This window comes from Canis lupus, chromosome 36 (assembly GCF_003254725.2).
Source record: "Canis lupus dingo isolate Sandy chromosome 36, ASM325472v2, whole genome shotgun sequence".
NCBI classification, from domain to species: Eukaryota; Metazoa; Chordata; class Mammalia; order Carnivora; family Canidae; genus Canis; species Canis lupus.
In genome coordinates, this window is record NC_064278.1 from 5025493 (window position 1) to 5046990 (window position 21498).

Below are 21498 nucleotides of genomic sequence, written 5' to 3' on the forward strand. Positions count from 1 at the left end.
ACTTCAGTGACTGGTTTCCAGTCACAACACGACGACCAGGGCTGAGATTAGTCCCTTGATTCCTGGGCTTTTTCTATTATAGGAAAAAAAAAAGTGAGGTTGGGGAGTGGGGAGAGAGACCTACTGGAATTTCAAGTATTCATCAAGAGTTGTTTTTTCCCAGCCTCGTGGGAGCTCTAAAAGAATGTTGAGATATGGCTCTTGCTTTCAGGAAGCTTCTATAATGCAGTTTTCCATGAATTTCCAGCCAACAGCCAGTGCCCCATCTAGCAGGCCTCTTTGTTTCTTTTTGTGGTCTCTATTCTGCTTTGTTTTCTTGATTTGTTCTATTCTATATAATTTATCTTGAAAGGTGCTTCAGACCCCACACTGCCGCTCACATTTCCTTTCTTTTAATAAGCATTAAAGGTTGCCAAATAAAGGAAAGTAAGCTCTAAAGGTAGCCATACAGAAGACGTGGCTATTATGTAGATGAGTCAAATCTTGGTATGTTAGAAAAATCTTTTCAAGCCCTTAAAGTTGAGGATGTTTTTGCTGTCTCCCTTTTCTGGGGGGAAGTTCTTAATTATATACAACTTAGTTTTCAGTGTTTCACTTGTAAATATTGCTGTTCTGGTTTGCTTGATGTTGATAAAAGTAGGTAGGCACCTTTCGAAACAGCTTTGCTTTGAGGTCAGATAAACTGTTTTATGGGAGAAGCTCCTTCCAACGGAGCGTGCACACATTCAGGATAACTGGATAATAAGATTTTGTGATCATGAGATTTTAATTAAGGTGTGGACATGAAAGGGTATTATGAAATGCAGCATTTTCCTCCCCAGTCTCTCATTGCCTGATGTCACATGGATTTAACTGTGTTTTTTGGCATTCCTTGCAAATGAAAATATATAGGAATGTTCCTTGTAACTTATAAACTGCTATAAATGTTGGCTAATTGCTTGATTTGGAGGAAGTCGCTCATCTGTGTTCATTGCAGCCTGGTTAAATCTGTCAACAAATACTGAGGACAGAGTGGGTGCGAAGCCTGCGTTTTGGCTTCTGTTTGTATTAAAAAGTAAACATAGTCCCTGCCCTTAGCTCACAGATTTGACTTGAAACTGTATAAACAGGCAGTATGACACTCCAGAAGAGGAAAATTTTAATACTACTGGTGTTCTGTGATTTCAGACAAGGTGGTCATGGTTACGATGCTGCTATTGTGATTGCAAGCCAAAATAGCTTCTGTCTTGCTTCGAAATCCTTTCTGTTTTACCTAGGATAATCTTTGTTATATCTTATCTATCACTGTAATCACTGTGCAGAATTCTTTTTTTTTTTTTTACTGTGCAGAATTCTAACACAAAACATGGAGATACTGGGCCTATTCTCAAAGACTCCGTGTATTAAAGGAGAAATCCAAACAGTAAAAGGAAGCTTGGCAGTTTTTGTTACCTCGGGGTGTTTTAAAAGGAAGAACCTATGGTATTTGGGAGACTTAGAATGTTGAATAACAGTAGAAAAATAAGAAAATCTAGGTGCCTTCAGGTCATGGGTGTGAGGTCAATGTTATATACTCACATTTTATTTTCTTTAAATGAAAATTCTGGGAAGTTTTCTCCCACTAGAGAATTTCAGAGGCTGGTCTTTCCTCTCTTCCCCAAAAAGTATATAAATTAAAGAAATGGCAGCTGAAGTTCCTTTTGTACTCCGGTATATTCATTTGAAGTTTCTCCAGGTCACAGTTTGAATAGGTCTTAGAATATAAATTTAAGCGTTTCCCCCTTGACTTGCTATTTATGGAGGAAAGCAGAAACTGGAAAGAAAAAATTACAGTGGCCATCTGATCGCCTTTTCAGTTAACTCAGGACCACCGATGTGGAAGATGCGACAATCCTGAGAGCAGCTGGGCTCCCCGGAGTGGGCAGTCCGGGTGTCTGGCACGTGATGCCGAAGGCAGTGTCTCCCAGTCCTTCTGTGGGACGTGTCTCCCCAGTGGCACAGCAGATCTGCCGCGGGTTGGGGACGACCAGGGTGATGATGGGGTCACCCTGGGTGCTGCGGTGGAGCTTGAGCTCCATGATCAAGGCCTGTGCAGGGCTCCCGGAGAGCTCACTCAGGGACCTCGGCCAAGCTCTGCAGGCTGGCGCGTTTTACTTTTCTTTGTTTTATTTTTAAAGCATGTAGTCTTTGCAAAATGACAAACCCTGAAGGTTGATTGATTTACTTGGAAAAGAAAATATCTGTGCTTAGCAGGCCTCTGTCCCTGAATTTTGTCCACCATCTCTCCTACAATATTTCAGCATGATCACCGAGAGAAATTTGTGTTTCCATGCTTGCCCTTCAGGTGAAACTCCAGTCTTTGCACCAGGGTTCCCTGAAGTAGCAGTTTAAAAAAGAATTAGGCTGTAAACCCTGCCCCTTTGTGTGTAGAGACTTGTTTGTCAGGTGATTTAACCCTGTCGCACTTTACCATCGCCTTCTCCAAATTCTGCTTAAAGATGCTGTCTTCCTGGTTATCTCCAGGGTGGATTGGTTGGTTGTTGATTTTTGTCTGTTCGTTTGTTTGATTGCCGTTGCCCAAAGCTTTCATCTTCTGAGTGGGGAGGCGGAGCATGGAAGGAGGGAGACCCTTGCTGGGAGCCTGCAGGTTTGGGTTCTGGCGCTGCTGTTCATTCGCTGTGTGACCCCTGGGCAGTCAGTCTTCCAGGGTCTCTGTTTCTTCGTCAGGGAAACAGAGGACTTGGAAAAGTAAATACAGGCCTGGACCAAATGAAAAGAAGGTCACCGTGTTGTGTGCTTATGTTGTGCGACTGAATGGCAGCGCTCCGGGCCTCTTGCCTCGGTCTGTGCTCCCCGCGGAGGCCCTGCTCCACTCTGGCCCCAGCAGCCGGTGCCGCGTATACACGGACGCTGGTTCCAGCATTCGGGCTCCCTGGGCAGGTGGGACTGGGCGTCTTCTCCACTGGAGTTTCTCCCTTTTGGCCCCACTCTGCTGCTTCTTTCTTCCAGGAGCAACCTGCTTGCCTTCCACCTTCTTGTCCTTGGTGCACTAGCAGGGGTGTGATGGGTAACACAACCCATTTGGATTTGTTACTGCTGGGAGTTGTCCAGCCATCTCCTCCGAGTTACTGGAGGAAAAAGAGCTGCAGGAGACTCAGTGATGAAATAATGGTCCTTTTGTCTGTCTCTTGCTCTAGGGATGGTTTTAGGTTTCATCTTAGGCCTGGGCCATTGTGTTGTTTTTACATGCTCAGTACAACGCTGTTTAAAAATGCAGCTTATCATTTAAAGGATTCAGCTGTAGTGCCACAGACCGTTCTTCTTTCGTCCCCATCCCCCCCAAAGTCCTCGATGTATGTAGTAAAAACCCACTGCAGTGTGTGCTGTTTGATTGGGTCCCCTGACATCAGCTTAAAATGTTTCCCTTGTATTTATTTTGCAAATGCTTATAAGGTATGTTTTAATCTGATAAACTTCCAAAATGTTTTCCTTGTGGTTATATAATCAGTAGCATCTGCAAAACATGCCTTTAACCATGTAGCTTTCTTCTTAACCATTATCTTGTTGATTCTCTGTTCTAATGTTTTCTTTTGATGAACTGGGGTTAGGAGATCTGAATTCCTGTGCCAGACATCTTACAGTAACGTGCCCAGATTTAGCCTCATAACCTTAATTAGATGTGGAATGCTGAGAATGCTGTTTTTTTTTTTAAACTTTTATAACAAGCCAGTGAACTTCTGATCACTTCATTAAAAGTTATAAAACACTCCTTGGGTCTTTAACATTTAGTTCCCCATCTTAGTTTCTTCATAGAAAATTAACGTAAAACTCAAGGTATGTTTAGATTCTCCTGAACAATCTGTTAGAGCCTAAGTTACCTTTTGTGTCAGTATGTACATTATATTCCAACTCACAACCCTTAATTCCTCTTCCCTCCCCTCCTTCTTTTTTTTTTTTTTTAGAAGCAAAAGAGTGTTGAAAATGTTAAAAGCTGTGCTGAAGAAGAGCCGAGAGGGAGGAAAGGGGAGCAGGAAGGAAACAGGTATGTACAAGCAGGTGGCCGTGGGGCAGCAGCTCCTGCTCACTCTAGGCTGGGAGGATGCCATTGCATTGGGAATGGGTCCAAAGAGTGTTCTGGGTTGGAACGCACATAACACTGGAAGCTATGAGAAACGAAAAAGATTTCTGAGCTTTCTTATGGGAAGTGACTTTGAAAATTGAGTTTGCCTTACGAACCAAATCCTTCCCCAGAAGACTTGTAAAGTTCATAATTTTAACAGAACATTCAGATCCAGAGGCAGTCAGAGTTACAGACCTGGAGGGATAGCAGGTGTGTCCAGGAATTTGGTTTCTAGAAAGCTCTTTCCCTTTTCCCACATGCAATTGCATTTTATATGTTTGACCAACTGCTGGCTGACTGGTCCTCGCCTTTTGAGTATCAGATTTTCCACCTAACAGGTGTAGCCTCACTCAGTGCCAGACTGCTAGTTTTCATTATGATGAGAGCTACTTAATTTGGCTTGGATTTCATTCCTGTTTATAGAGTTCTGTTCTGGTGCTTATGTGGTCATTGTGACTCTTCATTGCCTTCCATGTGATAAACTCTTTTAAGGTTATTTAGGTGACCACTTAGTGGTCTGTTTTTCTACAAAAATTACATATTATTTACTATTGTACAATAAAAATCTGTTAGTCTGGATTGATTTTCTTGGAATGTACTATTTTACTCTGCAAACTTAACGATAATCCACAGTGGAGAGTGGTTGCTTTTCTGAATTATTGTATATTGAATAACATTTCAGTTTTAATTTCTATTACAGTGTAAATACACTTATTACCATAACATCGCTGAATTTTACAGTTAACTTTTCAATTGAAAAGATCTTGCAGTACCTTTTATTACATATTATGTAATATATGTATATAATTACATAATGTTTGTAATGTTATGACAGTGTTAATGTCTGTTGTTTCTGTACATAGGTAATAGAATAAGTGGGCTTAAACTTTTTAGTTATATGGAACTTAAGTAAATTTGCTGTTATCCCATAAACCAAAAAGTCTGCAAAACAGCAAACTTCCTTTAAAAGGAGAATCTTTATTGTAAAGTTACTGTTAAAATTCCACTAGAAGCTTCTCGTTAATGCCTGCATAAGCGGATACAAAGAAAAAAATCAGTTTTTAATGATAGAAACGAGACCATAGTCAGCTTTTAACCTTAAGAAACCACCCCCCTACCTTGAATAATTAATTAGAATTGTTACTATGGAGAATTTTCAGTTCACATAATTTCTATCCAGGAGGACATTCACCCTCTGCTGGGTCAAGGCCAAAATATCTTTCTCTTTATTTCTCTGAAAGCAGTTTAAAAAAAATTTTCCCCCCAGTTTTGGCTCATCTGACATTCATCCTAGGGACTTCATTATTTGCTTCTTTAGATGCCTTTGTAATTTCCAGCATAAAGTTAGGTCCTAAGCTGTCTGGCTGGGGATGCCCAACCAGTGGCCCGGGTCTCCAAGCCAAAACTCCCTATTTAGTCATGGGAGTCTTTCACAACAGACCCACCATCCTCTTTGACCAGTGCCAGTGAAATAACAGTACAGTAATGATTTGGGGCACCCTGCCTTTCAGAATGGCCAGACAGTGAACATAGTTTGCATTTGTAACTTTTCCAGTTTTAAAGCATGTGAGTTTTGGGTTTATTTCCCCCTCTGGTCTTTAAGAGCAACTACTGTTTTTTTCTGAATCATTTCTTCATAATAATTCCCACACTATGGCTTTTCACTAATGCAAACCAACTTGAAAAAGCAATGGGACTATTTCTCATAAAACATCTGTATGGTATGTGCCTTTTTTCTGTTAACTAGAACCTGGTTGTGTTAGTTGGAACAAAGCAGATGGAATCTTAAATCTTGATGAAGTTATGTCACAAGATGATTGGGGAAAATACTTGGAATTTGACCATTCATATGTTGAGCTCTGTGCCAGCTCTCATATAAGTAGATCATAGCTAAGTTTCTCTGTAAATTAAAGCTGACTGATCTACGGAGACTGCCCTGAAACTTGAGCAATAATATCTCCTGCAATATGGAAAAATCTTGCTCTACTGTTTGCAATTAAAACCAATCTTTGTTACAAAGACAAAGGAAAATTCATTTCTATGTACTTGAACTCACAATTACAGAAATTTAGGAAATATTTAGGTCTAAAATACTGAGCTCAGCATTTTATATATCCTTTGTAGATTGTTTTTACAATCTTGAACCACACTTTTTTTTTTTAAATTGAATCAGCTTTGAGAATTTAGAAAGCATAATCACGGAGTTAAATTCAGTATTCTTTAAAAGAATACAGATATTTTTCAGAAATATTGAAAAGTTATTACATTTTCAGTTCTTATCTCTAAAAGAAAATGTCACCTATATCTACTTTAAATTACTGATAAGATTTTAATAGGTATTGAAATTTAAGTTACATGTATATTAAAAGTATTTGAAATATGTACAGTATTAAACTAAACATTGAGTGAACTCTAAATATAGGAAAACCTTTTTAAAAAAACAAACAAACCCAGGAAATGCTTATAGCTAAACAGAAGTGTTTTCTGGAGGCTGTAGAATTGTGTCAGAGAATACAATATTAAAAACTTAATGTTTTGGGGAAAGTACATTTGCGTTGTCCCCACTATTCCATCAGTGCAAATGAGCACTGTGTTTCTCTTGACCTTGAGTTAGGCCTGAGGGAGTAAAAATCAATATTAAACCACAATGTGGGGAGAGCTAGGTAAGGGCATATGTATATATTTTTTCCTTTCCTTTGTCTTATGTTAGGACTCTGATCTAAGGCAAATGTTTATTTTGAAGCTCTCCAGAGAGAAGAGACCACATTTTTTTTTATCTTAAGTGACCTTTCCTATCAAAAAACTTTCATGTTACTATTCTTAAACCTACTTAAATTTATTTTTTTGTTTTTTTTTTTAAACCTACTTAAATTTAAAGATGAAATAATCACTGTACTATAAGTATATTGAGAATGTTCTGATACAAATCTGGACCAAAAAGTTTAGAGTTGATATAAAGAGCAATGTAGAGAATGAATATCTTTTCTAAATAGTGCAATAACACTATTTAGATAATGCATGGGAAAAAGTCCCATTTTGTAATAGAAACAAAAACTTTAGAATTCAACCTACGAAGAAATTTGCAAGCCTTACATTGAGGAAAAGAATGAAACTTTGCTGAAGCACTTAAAGGAAGACCTGAATAAATGGAAAGAAATACATTGTTCCCAGATGGACAGATGCAGTATCTTAACTTGACAGTCTCTTATAGAATAACCTATAGATTCCATTTAATCCCTGATGAAATCCCAACCATTTTATTTTTAAAGACTTTGTTCTTTCAGAGCAGTTTTAGGTTCACAGCAAAACTGAGCAGAAGGTACAGAGATTTCCTCTGTATCCTCTGTGCCTACTCATTCATAGCCTTACCCATGATCAACACCCCCTACCAGAGCAGTACGTTGGTTACAGCTGATGAACCTACACTTGACACATTATGATCATCCAGATCCCATAGTTTACATTAGGGTTCAATCTTGGTGTGGTGCATTCTACGGGTTTGGGCAAATGTGTAATGATCTGTATCTGTTGTTACAGTATCATACAGAATATTTTCACTGCTCAGAATAGTTTTTTTTTTTTTTTTTTAACACAACATAATCAGTTGATTTAAAAACTCATCTGGAAGAAAAAATGCTTAAGAATAGCCGAGGAAAAATGGAAAGTGTGGGTCAAGTGTGTATCCAAATGGCTGAGCCTGGTTCCCATGCCTGGCTTCTAGCTGCAGGAGAGACAAACGTGTATTTTGACTTCTTAGCTTCTATAGGGTAAAGTGGGCTTCACCTCCCACTTCTGTCATCAACACAACATCAACAATAAAGTAGAAGGTCCCTTCTACTTTAAAGGCCAAGCACAAATATTTCATATAGAATAACCACTGCTTCACATAGTAAATGATTTGGCTAGTTTTTTGGACTTTTTTTTTTTTTTCCTATTCTCCAAGAAATGAATCTTAATTCTATTTGATATAATTGTAGCTCACAGTTGATAACCATTTTGGTTTTTTTGGTCTCTCTCTGTCTCTATGCATCCCTTCTCCTGCCCTCTGCCAATCTTGAAACCTTAGCCTTTTACCCTATCCAACTTTTCTAGTTGCTCTGTTTTGGTGTGGAAGTAGCTCCAAGTTGAGGCAGAAGAACAAAGTTTGGTGAACTTGTAATTGTGGTACTGCCTCAATTAAAAAAGAGACTAATGAAGGAAGGGTAGGTTAATATGCCAAAATAATTGTTTATTAGTGTTTTCCTTTCAGTTTAATTATTTGTGTTTTTTTTTTTTTTTTCAGTAGGGGGGCTTAGTTTGAAGCAATTTATTTAAAAAAAATTTGACCCTCACCTTTTCATCGTTAAAACGCAGCTGGTCGGCTAAGTGCACTTATAATGGTGTTAATTAAGACATTGGATAGTCTCTAAACTTGAGTGTGTACTGAATTAATCTGTTAGCTTTGCATCTAATCCTTCACTTTGAATTTGTAGTAAAAGGAAGCTGTTTGCCTCTAAAGTTTAAAAGCCATTGATGTGATTGTTAAATGTGGTATTTTAAGCCATTCCAGGCTGCAGTCTGGTTTTCAGTGGTACCTTCTAAAAATGCCTCAATACAAACGATGCTTTGTTTTATCCGGAAAATATGAAGCTGCTTTTGATTATTCTGTGCTGCATTGCCCATTTTCTGTGGTTGTGGACTATTATTTAGGAATTTAGTGCAGTGACTGTCTTGCTGAGCTATGGATATTTGGTATCTTGTTGTTAACAGACTCCAAAAATGTTTCCCAAGCAACAAAACAGGCAGAAATAATTCAGTCTAAAGGTACTGTATTTCTCTTTACCAGGGTACTTAAGTAAATTCTGTAAAGTATTGGGACATGATATAAACACAGGCTAGAGGCCAAGCTGGTTTTTGGTAGAATCAGGAATGCAGTTCCCTCTGGTTTGATTGGTTCCTTCACCAGTTTCTCTTTGTTGTCTCTTCTGCATGTCTCAAAATCTAGAAAAAGCAAACTTGGGAATTAGAAGTCACAGATTCAAATCCCAGCTTGATTGATTACCTCCCAATTTACATGAATTTGGGCAAATTCCTTAACTTGACTAAGTTACCTTACAGAGATGTTTTCAGGGCAAAATGAGAGAACCTTTTTGCAGAAGTGTCTCACTTGACACCTGGCTTCTGCTACATGTGCTGCAGAGCTTTGCTTTCCTGAGAAAACTGTGTGCTACCTTGAACAAACAAAACCAAGACTTTTTATTCTTTCCCAGTTGAAGGCAGCCAGGACCACTCTCAGGCAGAGGAGTGATGTTCTGGAAGCTTCTTTCCATGACTACCCGTCTCCAAATGCAGATTCTGCCTTCTTCTTGGCATACTGAAGTCTTTTGTGCCATCTTTACCCTTTCCCTCCTAACAAAACTGAGAAAACGGAGTCACTTGTCTCTTGTATGGTGGTTGATACTTGGGAAATCATTTATTTAACCTTTCAGCCTGTATCAAGTACTGGCATTTTATTTTTTTCTTTATGAAATTAAACTAGAAGACTTTCTCCCTTGCTGAAGAGATTTTGGGGGTCAGTAAGCGGCTTTAAGAATAGTTTATAGTTTCTGAGATGTTTCATTTCAACACATTCTTAATTAATGAAGGTCTTCCTATGTAGGAGGCTCTGCCCTCCATCCTCTTTGTAGTTTTCCCATATGTTTTTGGGAAATAGAAAGGATGAAAGAGAAGGAAGAGAACAGATACTTAACATTTATCACGTGTCAGGCGCCTACACGTCATGGACCAAGCTGGTTCATCCTGAACAGCCTGTTTCTTGTGAAGGGCATAATTAGAGAAAGCTCTGGACAGAGAAGGTGAAATTAAGACACCTCCTGGATCTTCTGTGTTTTCCAGCCAATAAGACCCCCAGCAAGTCACAACCTATCTGAATCATTATAAAGTTTGTAGTGGAATTCTCAACAACACTTACTTGCTTGGGTCTCTTTGTATGTGTAGATGACCCATGAACAGTGCAGGGGTTAGGGATTCTAACCCTCACACAGTTGAAAATCTACGTATAACTTTTGACTCCCTAGAACGTAACTACTAATAACCTATTGGACTGGAAGCCTTGCTGATAAAATAATCTATTAACACCTATTTTGTATGTTATATGTATTATATACTATATTCTTAAAATAAGTTAGAAAAAAATTTGCTAAGAAAATCTGATGAGAAAATATATTTAGAGTACTGTTTTAATGTGGAAAAAACAAAAGCTACATATAAGTGGGCCCATGTAGTTCAAACCCGTTTTGTTCAAGGGTCAACTGTATGTGTAAATGCAGTAGGAAACTAAATAGAGAAATATTAAATGTTACAATTCAGAGTCTGATTTTTTGCATCAAATCTAATTTTATAAATACTTCTTAAAGAATTAAAGCTGCTTTTCTGTAAAATTACCCAAAAACAATGGTCTTATTTTCTGTATACCTAATTTTTAAAGAGCTTTGTCATGTGTAGTTTCTTAATTCCCATAAAAATTCTATACCTGGGGCAGCCCCAGTGGCTCAGCAGTTTAGCGCTGCCTTCAGCCCAGGGTGGGATCCTGGAGACCCAGGATCAAGTCCCACGTCGGGCTTCCTGCATGAAGCCTGCTTCTTCCTCTGTCTGTGTGTCTGCCTCTCTCTCTAGGTCTCTCATGAATAAATAAATATCTTTAAAATTTTTTTAAAAATTTCTATATCTTAATTTTAATGTGACCATTTGGATTTTTTTACAGGTTTTTTTTTTTTTTTTTTTTTTTTTTTTTAGAGATTGAGAGCAAGTGAGGGAGAAGGAGAGAGAATCTTAAGCAGGCTCCACAGCACAGAGCTGGGCGAGGGGCTTGATTTCACGACCCTGAGATCATGCATGATCTGAGCTGAAATCAAGAGTTGGACTTAACCAATTAAGCCACTGGAGTGTCTCCAATTTGCATTTTCTAGGAAGAGAATTCCAAGGTTTTATTTCTATTCTACAGAAATATAAAAAACTTGATTTCATATAATCTTTTGGCAAATGTAGTTTCTGAGTGGGGAGATAGGCTAAAAGATATGACATAGATGGACTTTTTCTTCTGTGAAGGATGTTGTAAGTTTACTATTCCTCTTAAAGAGGATGAGGCTTTGACCTTGCAGATGTCCTGCAGCTGATGGATGGCCACTAGGGCTAACCTGTTGGATAACGTTAGTCTTGGCGTAGAGCTTCAAATTGAGAAACCTTTATTTACAGCTGAAAACATGGAGTTGGAAAGTAGAATCTACATCTCTCCATCTTCTGGCGAAGACTCTTTCTGGCCTTCTTCCTGTGTCCTCAAATGGCAAGAGAGACAGCAAGCTCTCTGGGACCTATTCTTATAAGGACATCAATCCCATCATGAGGGTACTTCCCTTGTGATGTACATTAAAACTAATTATCTCCCAAGGGCCTTATCTCTAAATACCACCATGTGGGGGTTTAGGGCTTCAGTATATGAATTTTTAGGAGACACATTCAGCTCATAGCACTTGTCTCTATTCTGATTATAAATTTAATACTATATTTCATTATAAAACATACCATATTTCAGGTACCTCCAAGCTGTCAATTAACTGATATCATACTTTATTACCTAAAATGCTTGACCTACTGAAGATTTCCTTTCTTTAGAGAGTTATTTTTATGTATCTCAATCTTTTTCAAAATAGGGGTGCCTGGGTGGCTCAGTAGCTTGGGTGGGCAACTCTTGGTTTCGCTCCAATCACGATCTCAGGGTTTGGGATTGAGCCCTGAGTCAGGGTCCACACTTGGCAGGGGGTCTGCTTGGGATTCTCTGTCCCTCTCTCTCTGCCTCTCCTGCTTATGCAGTCACACACACTCACTCTCTCTCAAATAAGTAAATAAGTCTTAAAAAAAAAAACACAACACAACTGAAGGGAAATATAAACAGGTTGGTTAAGGCCTTTCTAATTTATATTTAGAGCCTAATTCTTTTAAGTCTTTTTTAAACCTCGTTGTCAATATCCATTTTTCTCTACACTATATTATCTTCTCTGCCATTAAGAGCATTGACAATTAAGTGCTTTTTGAGTCCTGTACTATTTTCTCCAGGGCTTTCTTCCAAGCTGAAAATCCCCATTCTGCAAATTTGATACTTTCATGATCTCAAAAGGAGATTTTAATGGAAAGCTTTCAGATAAAATCCAGGGTTCAGGACACCTGGATGGCTTAGTGGTTGAGTGTCTGTCTTTGGCTCAGGTCGTGATCCTGGGGTCCTGGGATCGAGTTCTGCATCAGGCTCCTTACAGGGAGCCTGCTTCTCCCTCTGCTTATGTCTGCCTTTCTCTTTGTGTCTCTTATGAATGAATAAATAAAAAAATCTTAAAACACACAAGCCTCTGGAAAATAGATATCTGTGTACAAACCTGATTATTTTAGTAGAATGTTTCTAGGCAAGGAATTAATAATGAAAGGAAACATCCTTTTCAGAAGCTTTTCATACCTCTTGCCAAATTGTTTTCCAGATGGATTGTATTGATTGCCACCTGTATAAGCTATATGTGAGTGTGCTTGCTTGCATGATTTTTACTAGGGTTGGGTATTTGTAGATTTTAATAATATTTGCTGATTTTATAAGTTAAAACATGTATTTGTCTTTAATTAGCATTTCTTTGAGATTGATAGACCTTTTAAATCTTCAGTGCCCTTTTATATTTTCTCCTTGTTGTCTCTTTATGACCTTGTACAGTCGACCCTTAAACAATATGGGAATTAGAGGCACCAACCCCCCCCATTCCTCTCTACCCATGCTCAAAAATTCAAGTATAACTTTTGACTTTCCCAAAACTTAATAGCTTGTTGTCGACCAGAAACCTTCCTAATAGCATAAATAGGCAATTGACACATTTTGTATACTTATCATAAGCTGTATTCTTACAAAAGAATAATTAAGCTAAAGAAAATGTTAAGAAAATAAGAGAAAATACATTTACAATACTATACTGCATTTACTGAAAAAGATCTGCAGTCTAAATGGATCCGTGTAGTTCAAACCCGTGTTGTTCAAGAGTCAACTGTATGTTTTTTTTCTGTTGGGAATGTGAGAGGCTCTTCAGTCTGGTTCTTCCCTTTTCCTAGTATGGCCCCTGGTGTGTAGTAGTGGGATTTCCTTATAAAATCACTCACAGGGGAATTTTTATTGAAGTTACTGAAACCTGTCTGTGTTCCATGAGTAGAAGTGTCTCTGGTATTTTAAAATTCCAGGTGTGTATTGAGGTAGAGACTTTGCTCATCTGATTGGCTTCTATTTAAGAAATTTATAGAGAAACCAAAATAAAGGCAAAAACCAACTCAGAATTAGTCATCAGGTTTTCCACTGTACTTGATAACATTCTGCCTCTGTGCACAGTCAAAAAGTCTACTTACCTCCTGATACCTGGATGCACAGCCTGGTTCTTGGCAAGTTGCTACCAGCAGGCAGAGATTGTTCCCAGATAGTTAAGCATCTCCTTAGTAGGTATAAAATTTTAATTCATGGTTCATAATCTTAGATTGTTAGATGTAGGGATTCTTTTTCAAACTAGGGTAAAGTAATGGAATTAAAGTTTTTAGATCCAGAAGAGTCTTAGAAATTGAGTTCAGTTTCTTCATTTTTTTTTCTTCAAGATTTTATTTATCTTAGAGACAGAGACGGAGCATGGGTGGGGGTGGAGGGGTGGGGAGTGGTAGAGGGAGAGGGGGAAGCAGGCTGAGCGTGGGGCCTGATGAGTCTCCTGATCCCAGGACCCTGAGATCAGGACCTGCGCCGAAACCAGCAGTTGGACGTTTAACCGACTGAACCACCCAGGCGCTCCAGTGTCTTCATTTTTTGAGGAATATTTGGAAATGAGGCATTGAACAACTGCCCAATGTTATATAGCTAGTTAAAACAAACATGAGATTGAAGTATATTTTCTGACTCCAGATTAGTTTGGTTTTTACTATGTCTCTGGCTAGCTCTATTATTTTTATTTTTAGCACTGAATAAATATAAAGGAAAAGCTATCTCTGAGATAGAAGATAGTAGATTTCTTTTATATCTATAATTTCTCTCTCCAGGAATTTTGATTTCTACCCTGCCCCAACCTCAAAGGATTATTTCTGAGTTTCTTATATGGTCTTTATCTAGACTCAGTAACTGTGAGTAGTACCTCTTCTTTTTCTATATCTTAAGGACCATTTCTGCTTGGTGTCTTTGAGACTGTTACAAATATTTTGTTTTTGTAAAGCCATTTAAACACCATAAATGTAAATAGCTAAATATACAATTATTAAAAAGAAAGCTATACAGAAGTATTAGAATAAAGACACATCCTTATTTCTTCTCTGCTTTCCTTTTGCTCTTTAAAGACAATTAATGTTAATGGTTTCTTCTTTCATCTTTCCAGATATTTTCTGTGTATATATGTGCATATGTACATATCCTTAAGAAAACTTACACAGACTTTACAGTGTTTTATTTGTAAATTCGTTGATTGAATTTTTACAAATTTTTCACTAATACATAGGTTTTTAAAAGGTTGCTTAACATTACATTAGACAGTCTAATACCGATTGTAATGATGACAAAAGGGATACAACCATCAATAGGGGAATAACGAAATAAATTACAGGCTGAGTCGCCTTGTACATTTCTGCTTGTGCTTTTATAAGAATAATAATTGGTTAACAAGTTTGTTGATTTATAATTTCCTAGATTTTTGTCAAATTGCCCTTCAAAAAGGTGGTATTAAATTTACAGTTCCACTTTCAGTCTATGAGAATGCCTATTTACACTTACCAACATGGGCTGTAATCAAATTATTTCATCTTTGCAGTATGATAGGCAAAAATTGTATCTTCTTGTTTTAATTATGCAGTTCTTCAGAATGAATTCAAACACATTTTTATGTTTATGGGCTATCTGAAATCCTACTGCCTGGATTTGCATCCTGGCTCCATAGTTTATCAGCTCTGTGAACAATGAGCAAATTACTTAAACTTTCTGTGCCTCATGGGTCACTTATGAGGATTAAATGAGTTAATATGTATAAGGTGCTTAAATCCATGCTTGGCACATAGTATATGTTATATAAGTCTTTGTCCTAGAGATTTAAATTTTTTTCTCTAAACTGCCTGTATGCTTACCTGTTGTTGAGTTCAGTATCTGTTTTAATATTTTGGTAAGTGGTTAACCATTAATTGTTTACCAACTAGAGTTCTAAGCAAGCCATACATGTCAGGTTTAATTTTGAATTAAAAAAACTAAAAAGATTCATGTATATTTCATCCTTCATTTTTGGTAGGATTAAGTGAAGGATTTTGTTTTAATTCTGCAAGTTCAGTGTTGAAAGCTGAGAGGTTACACATCGTTATTTCTGGGAGGTCAGCGCTCTTTCTTTTCCTGCTTTGTATGAGAGTTTTGATGCTGCTAATCTGATTAAACCTCTTAAAGCTACATCCTTAGCTCTAAGATTATGAAGATTAGAGATTCTGGAGCTTTCCCCCGCCCGCTCCTCTGTCCATTAAATGGTTTCCATGGCTGTTTCACTCCCCAAACAGTATTTCAAATCCCTTCTGATTCGTGGAAGCAGCATCTCAAAGATGAATGAGCACTCTGCTGGCTTGCTTCAGGAAACTTGGAGTTCCAGTTTACTGTAGCTACTGGCTCTTTTTGAACGAGTGTTTCATTTTTCTGAACTTCTGTTTTCTTGCCTATAAAATGAAGGTAATAATCTGTCATATAGTAATTATAAAGGTCAAATGAAATGAAATTTTTTTTTTTTTTAACTTCAGGCCTGATAATATTGATGATCTGGGGAGTTTGTTTCATTTTTACCACATGGTATTCTTGGTTTGGGGAAATTCCTGCAAAGTGGGGAAATAAAATACACCTATAAATGTTTAAATTTATATCGAGAGTTTTTGATACCCAAATGTTGTGAGGGAGGGTGAGATCTCTATTTTACTTCTTCATAAATAATAGAGAAACTAAGAAGTGAATTCTCTGGGAGAAAATAGGGCAATGCTGACAAAAGTTGCTCTTTGAATATTTATTATGTATCAGTATGCTAAATGTTTATAAGTGGTTATCCCACATAATCAATAGCTTATTGGTAGAGATTAAAGAACTAGTTTAAGATTTTGCTCTGCCACCTAGTAACTGCACAGATTTGAACCCATTTTGTTTGTCTCCAAAGCCAGTGTCCTCTGTAGTATAGTAGCCAGGTTGTATAAGTTCGTTCCATTTTTGGAAGAATAGGGATAATAACAATAGCTCTTTCCTAGGGTTGTTGGTTTTCCTGATGATTCAGTGAGTTACAGGGCTTAGAAAGTGCCTGGACCATAATAAGCATTTTATGTTTGCTCTTAGTAGACTTGTGTCATTTTGACTCACTTTTCCCCCCGACTCCTTGACCCCTTTAGCCTTTAGTGAATGGCAGCGTCTTGGATATTTTTGTTTCCTTGCCTTTGTGGCAGACATAGTCCTGGCCATTTTATCTGGTGCAGATGGAGGAGAGCTGTGGTGATGGTCTGGCTTTAGCAGAGTACTGTGGGGGCAGTTGCTGTAAATAGTCTGGGATGGCATGTGCTGGCCAGGATAGGGAAGGGAGAAAGAATTTAAGCCCCTAACACAAGGATCTGCCAAGAGAAGATGTGAGTGCACTCAAAGTTGTGGTGCCTGTGTGATTTGGTATTCACTTTGTCTTTATAAGAATGGGCTCTAGAAAAAAAAAAAAAAAAAAGTGGGCTCTAGGGTAGTTGTTTAGTAGTGCATTGATTCCTAAACCTGGCTGCTTCCCTGGAAGCATTTGTGAGTCAAATTCCCAGTGGTAGGGCCCAAGCATCTGTGTTTGTAATGATTTTTGAATGGTTAGCTAGGTTTGAGAGCCACCGGGATGCTGTTTGTTCCTAAGACTATGCAGGGCCAGCTCCAGCCAGCTGTAGCAGAAGTACATGTATGTGACTTTGAAAACTCTTGGGAGAGGGAGCTCCCTTAGTATCTAGTCAACCCTGTTGTTGGCAGCCCTCTAAAGGTGAATTTGAAATACAGCTCTACAACGAGATGAGTGACAAGGGTTCCATTCCAGAAATAAGCAGGGACAGGATTTCATCAAAGTAATTTGTCAGTATATTTTATTTGGTTCTTGTGTTTATGTCGATTTCTCATCAATATTTGCATATTCTTTTGCTTCCAAGTTAGATACATGAGAACTAATAGCTATTGAATATGATTTTGATGTTTAATTTATGCACAACTTTATAGGAATTGTTAGAGGGCTGTATTTCTCAAAGCGATGCTCAGAGAATGAATGGAGTAACTTGCATTCCATTTTATATTTGAGAAATCATGATTAGAGTGGAATGCTAATATGGTTAGCTGTGGTGAGACAATATTGACATTGTTGCTAAGATATTGTACTAGACATGTCATTGAGACTGCTGTTTTCAAAACTGAGCGATGCTTCCCCCACCCCCCACCCCCGCCATTGGCGATGCTGGTGTAGCAGGAATATAGCACATAAAATAACGGATGCAGAAAATGTAGTCTTCTCATTCTCTCTCTCCACTCCCTGTACCCCTCCCCCTCCATAGAGGCCTGAAAAGGATCTTGTTAAACAGCCACATGTACACAATTGACTTAGTCTGCTTTTTTCTAGAATGTGTGCTGAATTGGCTATATAGCATTTTTAACATGTTTTTGTGGGGAAAGAAACTTTCAGTGCTGCCTAGAAACTTGGAGGTATTTTCCCCCAAATGTTTATAGTTCCCATTTTCCTTGTAAGGAATTGAAATAAGATAAATGGTAGCAGCTCCCTCTTATCCTTCCTTTCTCTTGTAATGAGGCCTGTTGGCAGCAGAATTGCTGATAGGACTGCCAGAGTTTGGATTTGAGTAGTTAGTGAGGGGGTGGTGTGCTGGTTATGGTATTGTTCTAAAAGTCTTTTTCCCTCCACGTATTTTTCCACCCCCAAAATGTCATCGTGTCCAATATGACAGAATGTTCCCTATGATTATCATTCAGGGAAACATGACTTGCTAAATTATCTGTGGATGACAGTCAGAATTTCTTAAGCACTAAACAGTGTTCAGTGCTTGGTACGCACCTTGGTTAGAGAATCCACAGTGTACGGAGGCAGGCTAGTGTAAAGCCATGATGAAGACTAATGACAGCGGGTCAGGCTACCTGGGTTCAAATCCAGACCTACCACTTGCAGGCTGTGGGGTCTTAGGCAGCTTACTTAGTAGCCTGCATAAACATTAGTTCTCTCAACCATAGCCCAGGGACAGTGACCGCAAATGGAATAGGGTGAATAAATAAACTAATGTATGTGACATGCTTAGTACAGTGTCTAGTACAGAAAGTACGGCTTTTACTGCTAACTTAATCACCATCATTATGATGAGGACAGATACATTTGATAAGCATACATATATAGTTAGAGAATTCTATATAAATCCCGATGTGTTGCTTGAGTGCTTGCTATAATGTGAAATTCAAGGGTGAGTGAGCTCCAGCAGTCATAGCGAGGCTAAGTGTGTAATTGAGGTGGAGAATGGCTTTAGGAGTTGGATATTCAGTGGGTGGTTGCAGTCCACAGGGCTGCCTCCTTGCAGGTGGAGGGCGCCATTCACCTAGATGTGAGACGTGCAGTGTGGTGGTCCTACCCTCATCATTCTTCACATCATCCCCAAGATCTGCAGAAAAAGTTTTCTATGTTATACGAAGTTACATTCAGGGTGTCGTTTTTGAGAAGGTTTAATATTAAGAGAAGGATTGATTGGTTGGAGATGGGAAGTTGTATGCAGAGAAGTCAGAGTGTAGACAGAGCTGGGGCAGTGTGGTTCCTTTGAAGTATGTAGAGTAAGGAACTGCATCTTGAGCCACATAGTGAGTGTAGGGAGAAGTCAGTCCAGGCCTTCACTGTGAGAGCAATCAATAAGAGACCATTCAATGTCTGTAAGACCTGGGGAAAAAGATGACCATGGACAGTGTGAGCTACAAGGGCAAGTCTGATCCAGGTGGATGAGTAGGCGTAGTTGGAGGTGCCTAGATAAAGGAAAAGTGAGCCCTCCTTCCTGGGGAAGGGGCTTCTTGAGAGCAACAACTTAACAGGTGTCCAGCAGGGGTTTCCTGGGAAACCTCCCCGAGATGGAAAGAGATGGGTTCAAATTCATGTTTCAAAGAAATGTTTAATGGAAAATAAAATATGTTTCTGTATAAAATAATCTCATTATAAAAACGTTAGAACATATGTCAAACCAAAAATGTAAAAGGGAACAACTGTTGCTACTTCTGCCCCCTTAAGAATAACCATCAACATTTTCTCAAACCTCCTCCTAGCTTTTGGTTGTGCATATTATTTTCCTATTGTCATCATATAGCATATACAAAAATTGTATATACTGGTTTGAATGTTTTTCCCATATGTTTTTTAAAATGTTGATCATATGGTAGACTCAAATTTTTCTTTTTCATGATTTCAGTTCTTTGGCCATGAAGACGGTTGTTGTGGTGTCCCGTGTTCTGCTTGTTTAGGAGACAGTGGAGGCGGGGGGGCGGTGTGAGAGAGCTTTTTCTACCCAGTGTCACAGCCATGCAAAAAATGTTAGCCATTGTTTGTAAGTTTTGGCACAGGGCACTATTGTCTTAAGAGGTTGCTAGATAAGGTAAGAGATTATTTCTGTACTATGGAGTGAAGGATATGGTTCAAAAATCACATTTCCTGAATGAGAAGGGAGTAGAAGCAGAAGAGGGATGGTTGAGTGAAGTGTTTGAAGGTTGGGCTTGGGCAATAGTTTATAGCCCCTCCCCCCTTTTTTTCCCTTAATGATAGTATCTTCAATGTTGAATAGTTAATTTTGGTTCTTAAGTCACTTATTTTTATTTTCCCTAAGAAGAAGAAATGGGCTGTGCATTTTCTAAGCCTTTGAATATCTGAGAATGTTTTTTGGTCGATATTGTGTTTAATAGAAAACTTGGTGTGGTTTTATAAGGTTTGGTCTTGCACTCCCTCCCCTCCAGTTTCGTAGATGTTGCTTTTGACTTCTGGTTTTTGGTTACTGGAAAGAAGTGTTGTGGGTTGAATTGTGTCCTGCCCAAAGGTGTTGAAGTTCTAACTCTCGATACCTGTGAAGGTGACCTTTGGAAGTAGGGTCTTCATCGATGTAATTGAGGTAAAGCGAGGTCATACTGGATTAGTGTGGACCCTAATTTATGCATTTAGAAGAAAAGCACAGACACAGGATGCCACGTGATGACAGAGGCAGAGATTGATGTGTCTATCAGCGAAAGATAACAGGCAACACCGGAAACCAAGAAAGGCATGGACTAGATTCTCCCTTGGAGCCTTCAGAGAGAGCCTGGTCCTGCCGGACACCTTAATTGTGGACCTAAAGGCTCCAGATACGGGATAGAATAAATTTCTGTTTAAGCTACCCCGTTTGTGCTATGCTGTTAACAGCAGCCTGAGGACCTAAGATAAATAGTCTCAGGGCAGTTGAATTCTGGTTCCTTTGAAAGTTTTTGAGGTTTTGTAGCCCTTTAAGTTAAAAAAATTTTTTCTTTTTTCTTTTTGTTAATATATACTTACCTGGATGTTTATGGTAAGAAAAAATTCTCGGGGTGCCTGGGTGGCTCAGTCAGTTAAGTATCTGCCTTTGGCTCAGGTCCTGATCCCACAGTCCTGGGATTGAGCCCCACATGGGGGGGGGGGTCCCCTGCTCAGGGAGTCTGCTTCTTCCTTTCCCTCTGCTCCTCCTCCTATTTGTGCGCTCTCTCTCTCTTGCTCTCTCTCTCTTAAATAAATAAAAACAATCTTTTAAAAAGCTACCAATTTAGTTTTTCCAGGATGAATCAAGGTGTGTTCCCTTTAGGGACACAGCCTAGGACATGGTATGGTGGGTCCTTTTTAATTGAAATGCATTACTTAAAAAAAAAATGATTTGTTTTTAGTTTTTAAAATTATCATGTCCTTGTTTCTTCCCAGAAAAAACATCTTTTGTTTTTCGTATCTATAATCTTTTCTCACATCATTAAAGTTTTATCCCTCTCTGTGCCTGTGGAGACTTCCTCAAGCTTGTTCTCTTATCACCGAGTGGATTTTCTACTAGGGTTAATTCTACTCTTTATGCCTGAAATGTGGATCATAATCCGGCTCCTGCTTGTTAAATTCCTTACTTTCTTCCCTTATTTTTAATCTGAGTCCAGTGTATAGAGAAAATAAGAAACACGGCATATGAAGGATATAGAGGCCGTGTTATCCTGTCCTATCAAGGGTGCTATGCAGTTCACTGATTTTTTTTTCCTTTTTTTCTTTTGAGTCTTCAGGAAGATATTCCCTTTCCTCTCTCTCAGAAGTTCTAGGTTTCCTCATTCTCACACCATTTATTTTTTTGGG

General features: G+C 38.5%; 1 protein-coding gene across 8 annotated transcripts in view; it reads left to right on the top strand.

Moving 5' to 3' along the window:
- TANC1 (tetratricopeptide repeat, ankyrin repeat and coiled-coil containing 1) overlaps positions 1-21498 on the top strand; it is a 226744-nt gene that overhangs the window by 74568 nt on the left and 130678 nt on the right. For 7 of the 8 annotated variants that reach the window (XM_049106146.1, XM_049106148.1, XM_049106150.1 and 4 more), the window contains exon 3: positions 3942-4021. In XM_049106146.1, coding sequence (XP_048962103.1) covers positions 3961-4021 — 61 coding nt within the window. In that variant the 5' untranslated portion in view covers positions 3942-3960. Of the gene's footprint in view, positions 1-3941; positions 4022-14176; positions 14258-21498 lie in introns of all 8 variants that reach the window. The other variant, XM_049106149.1, reaches the window with a different exon arrangement.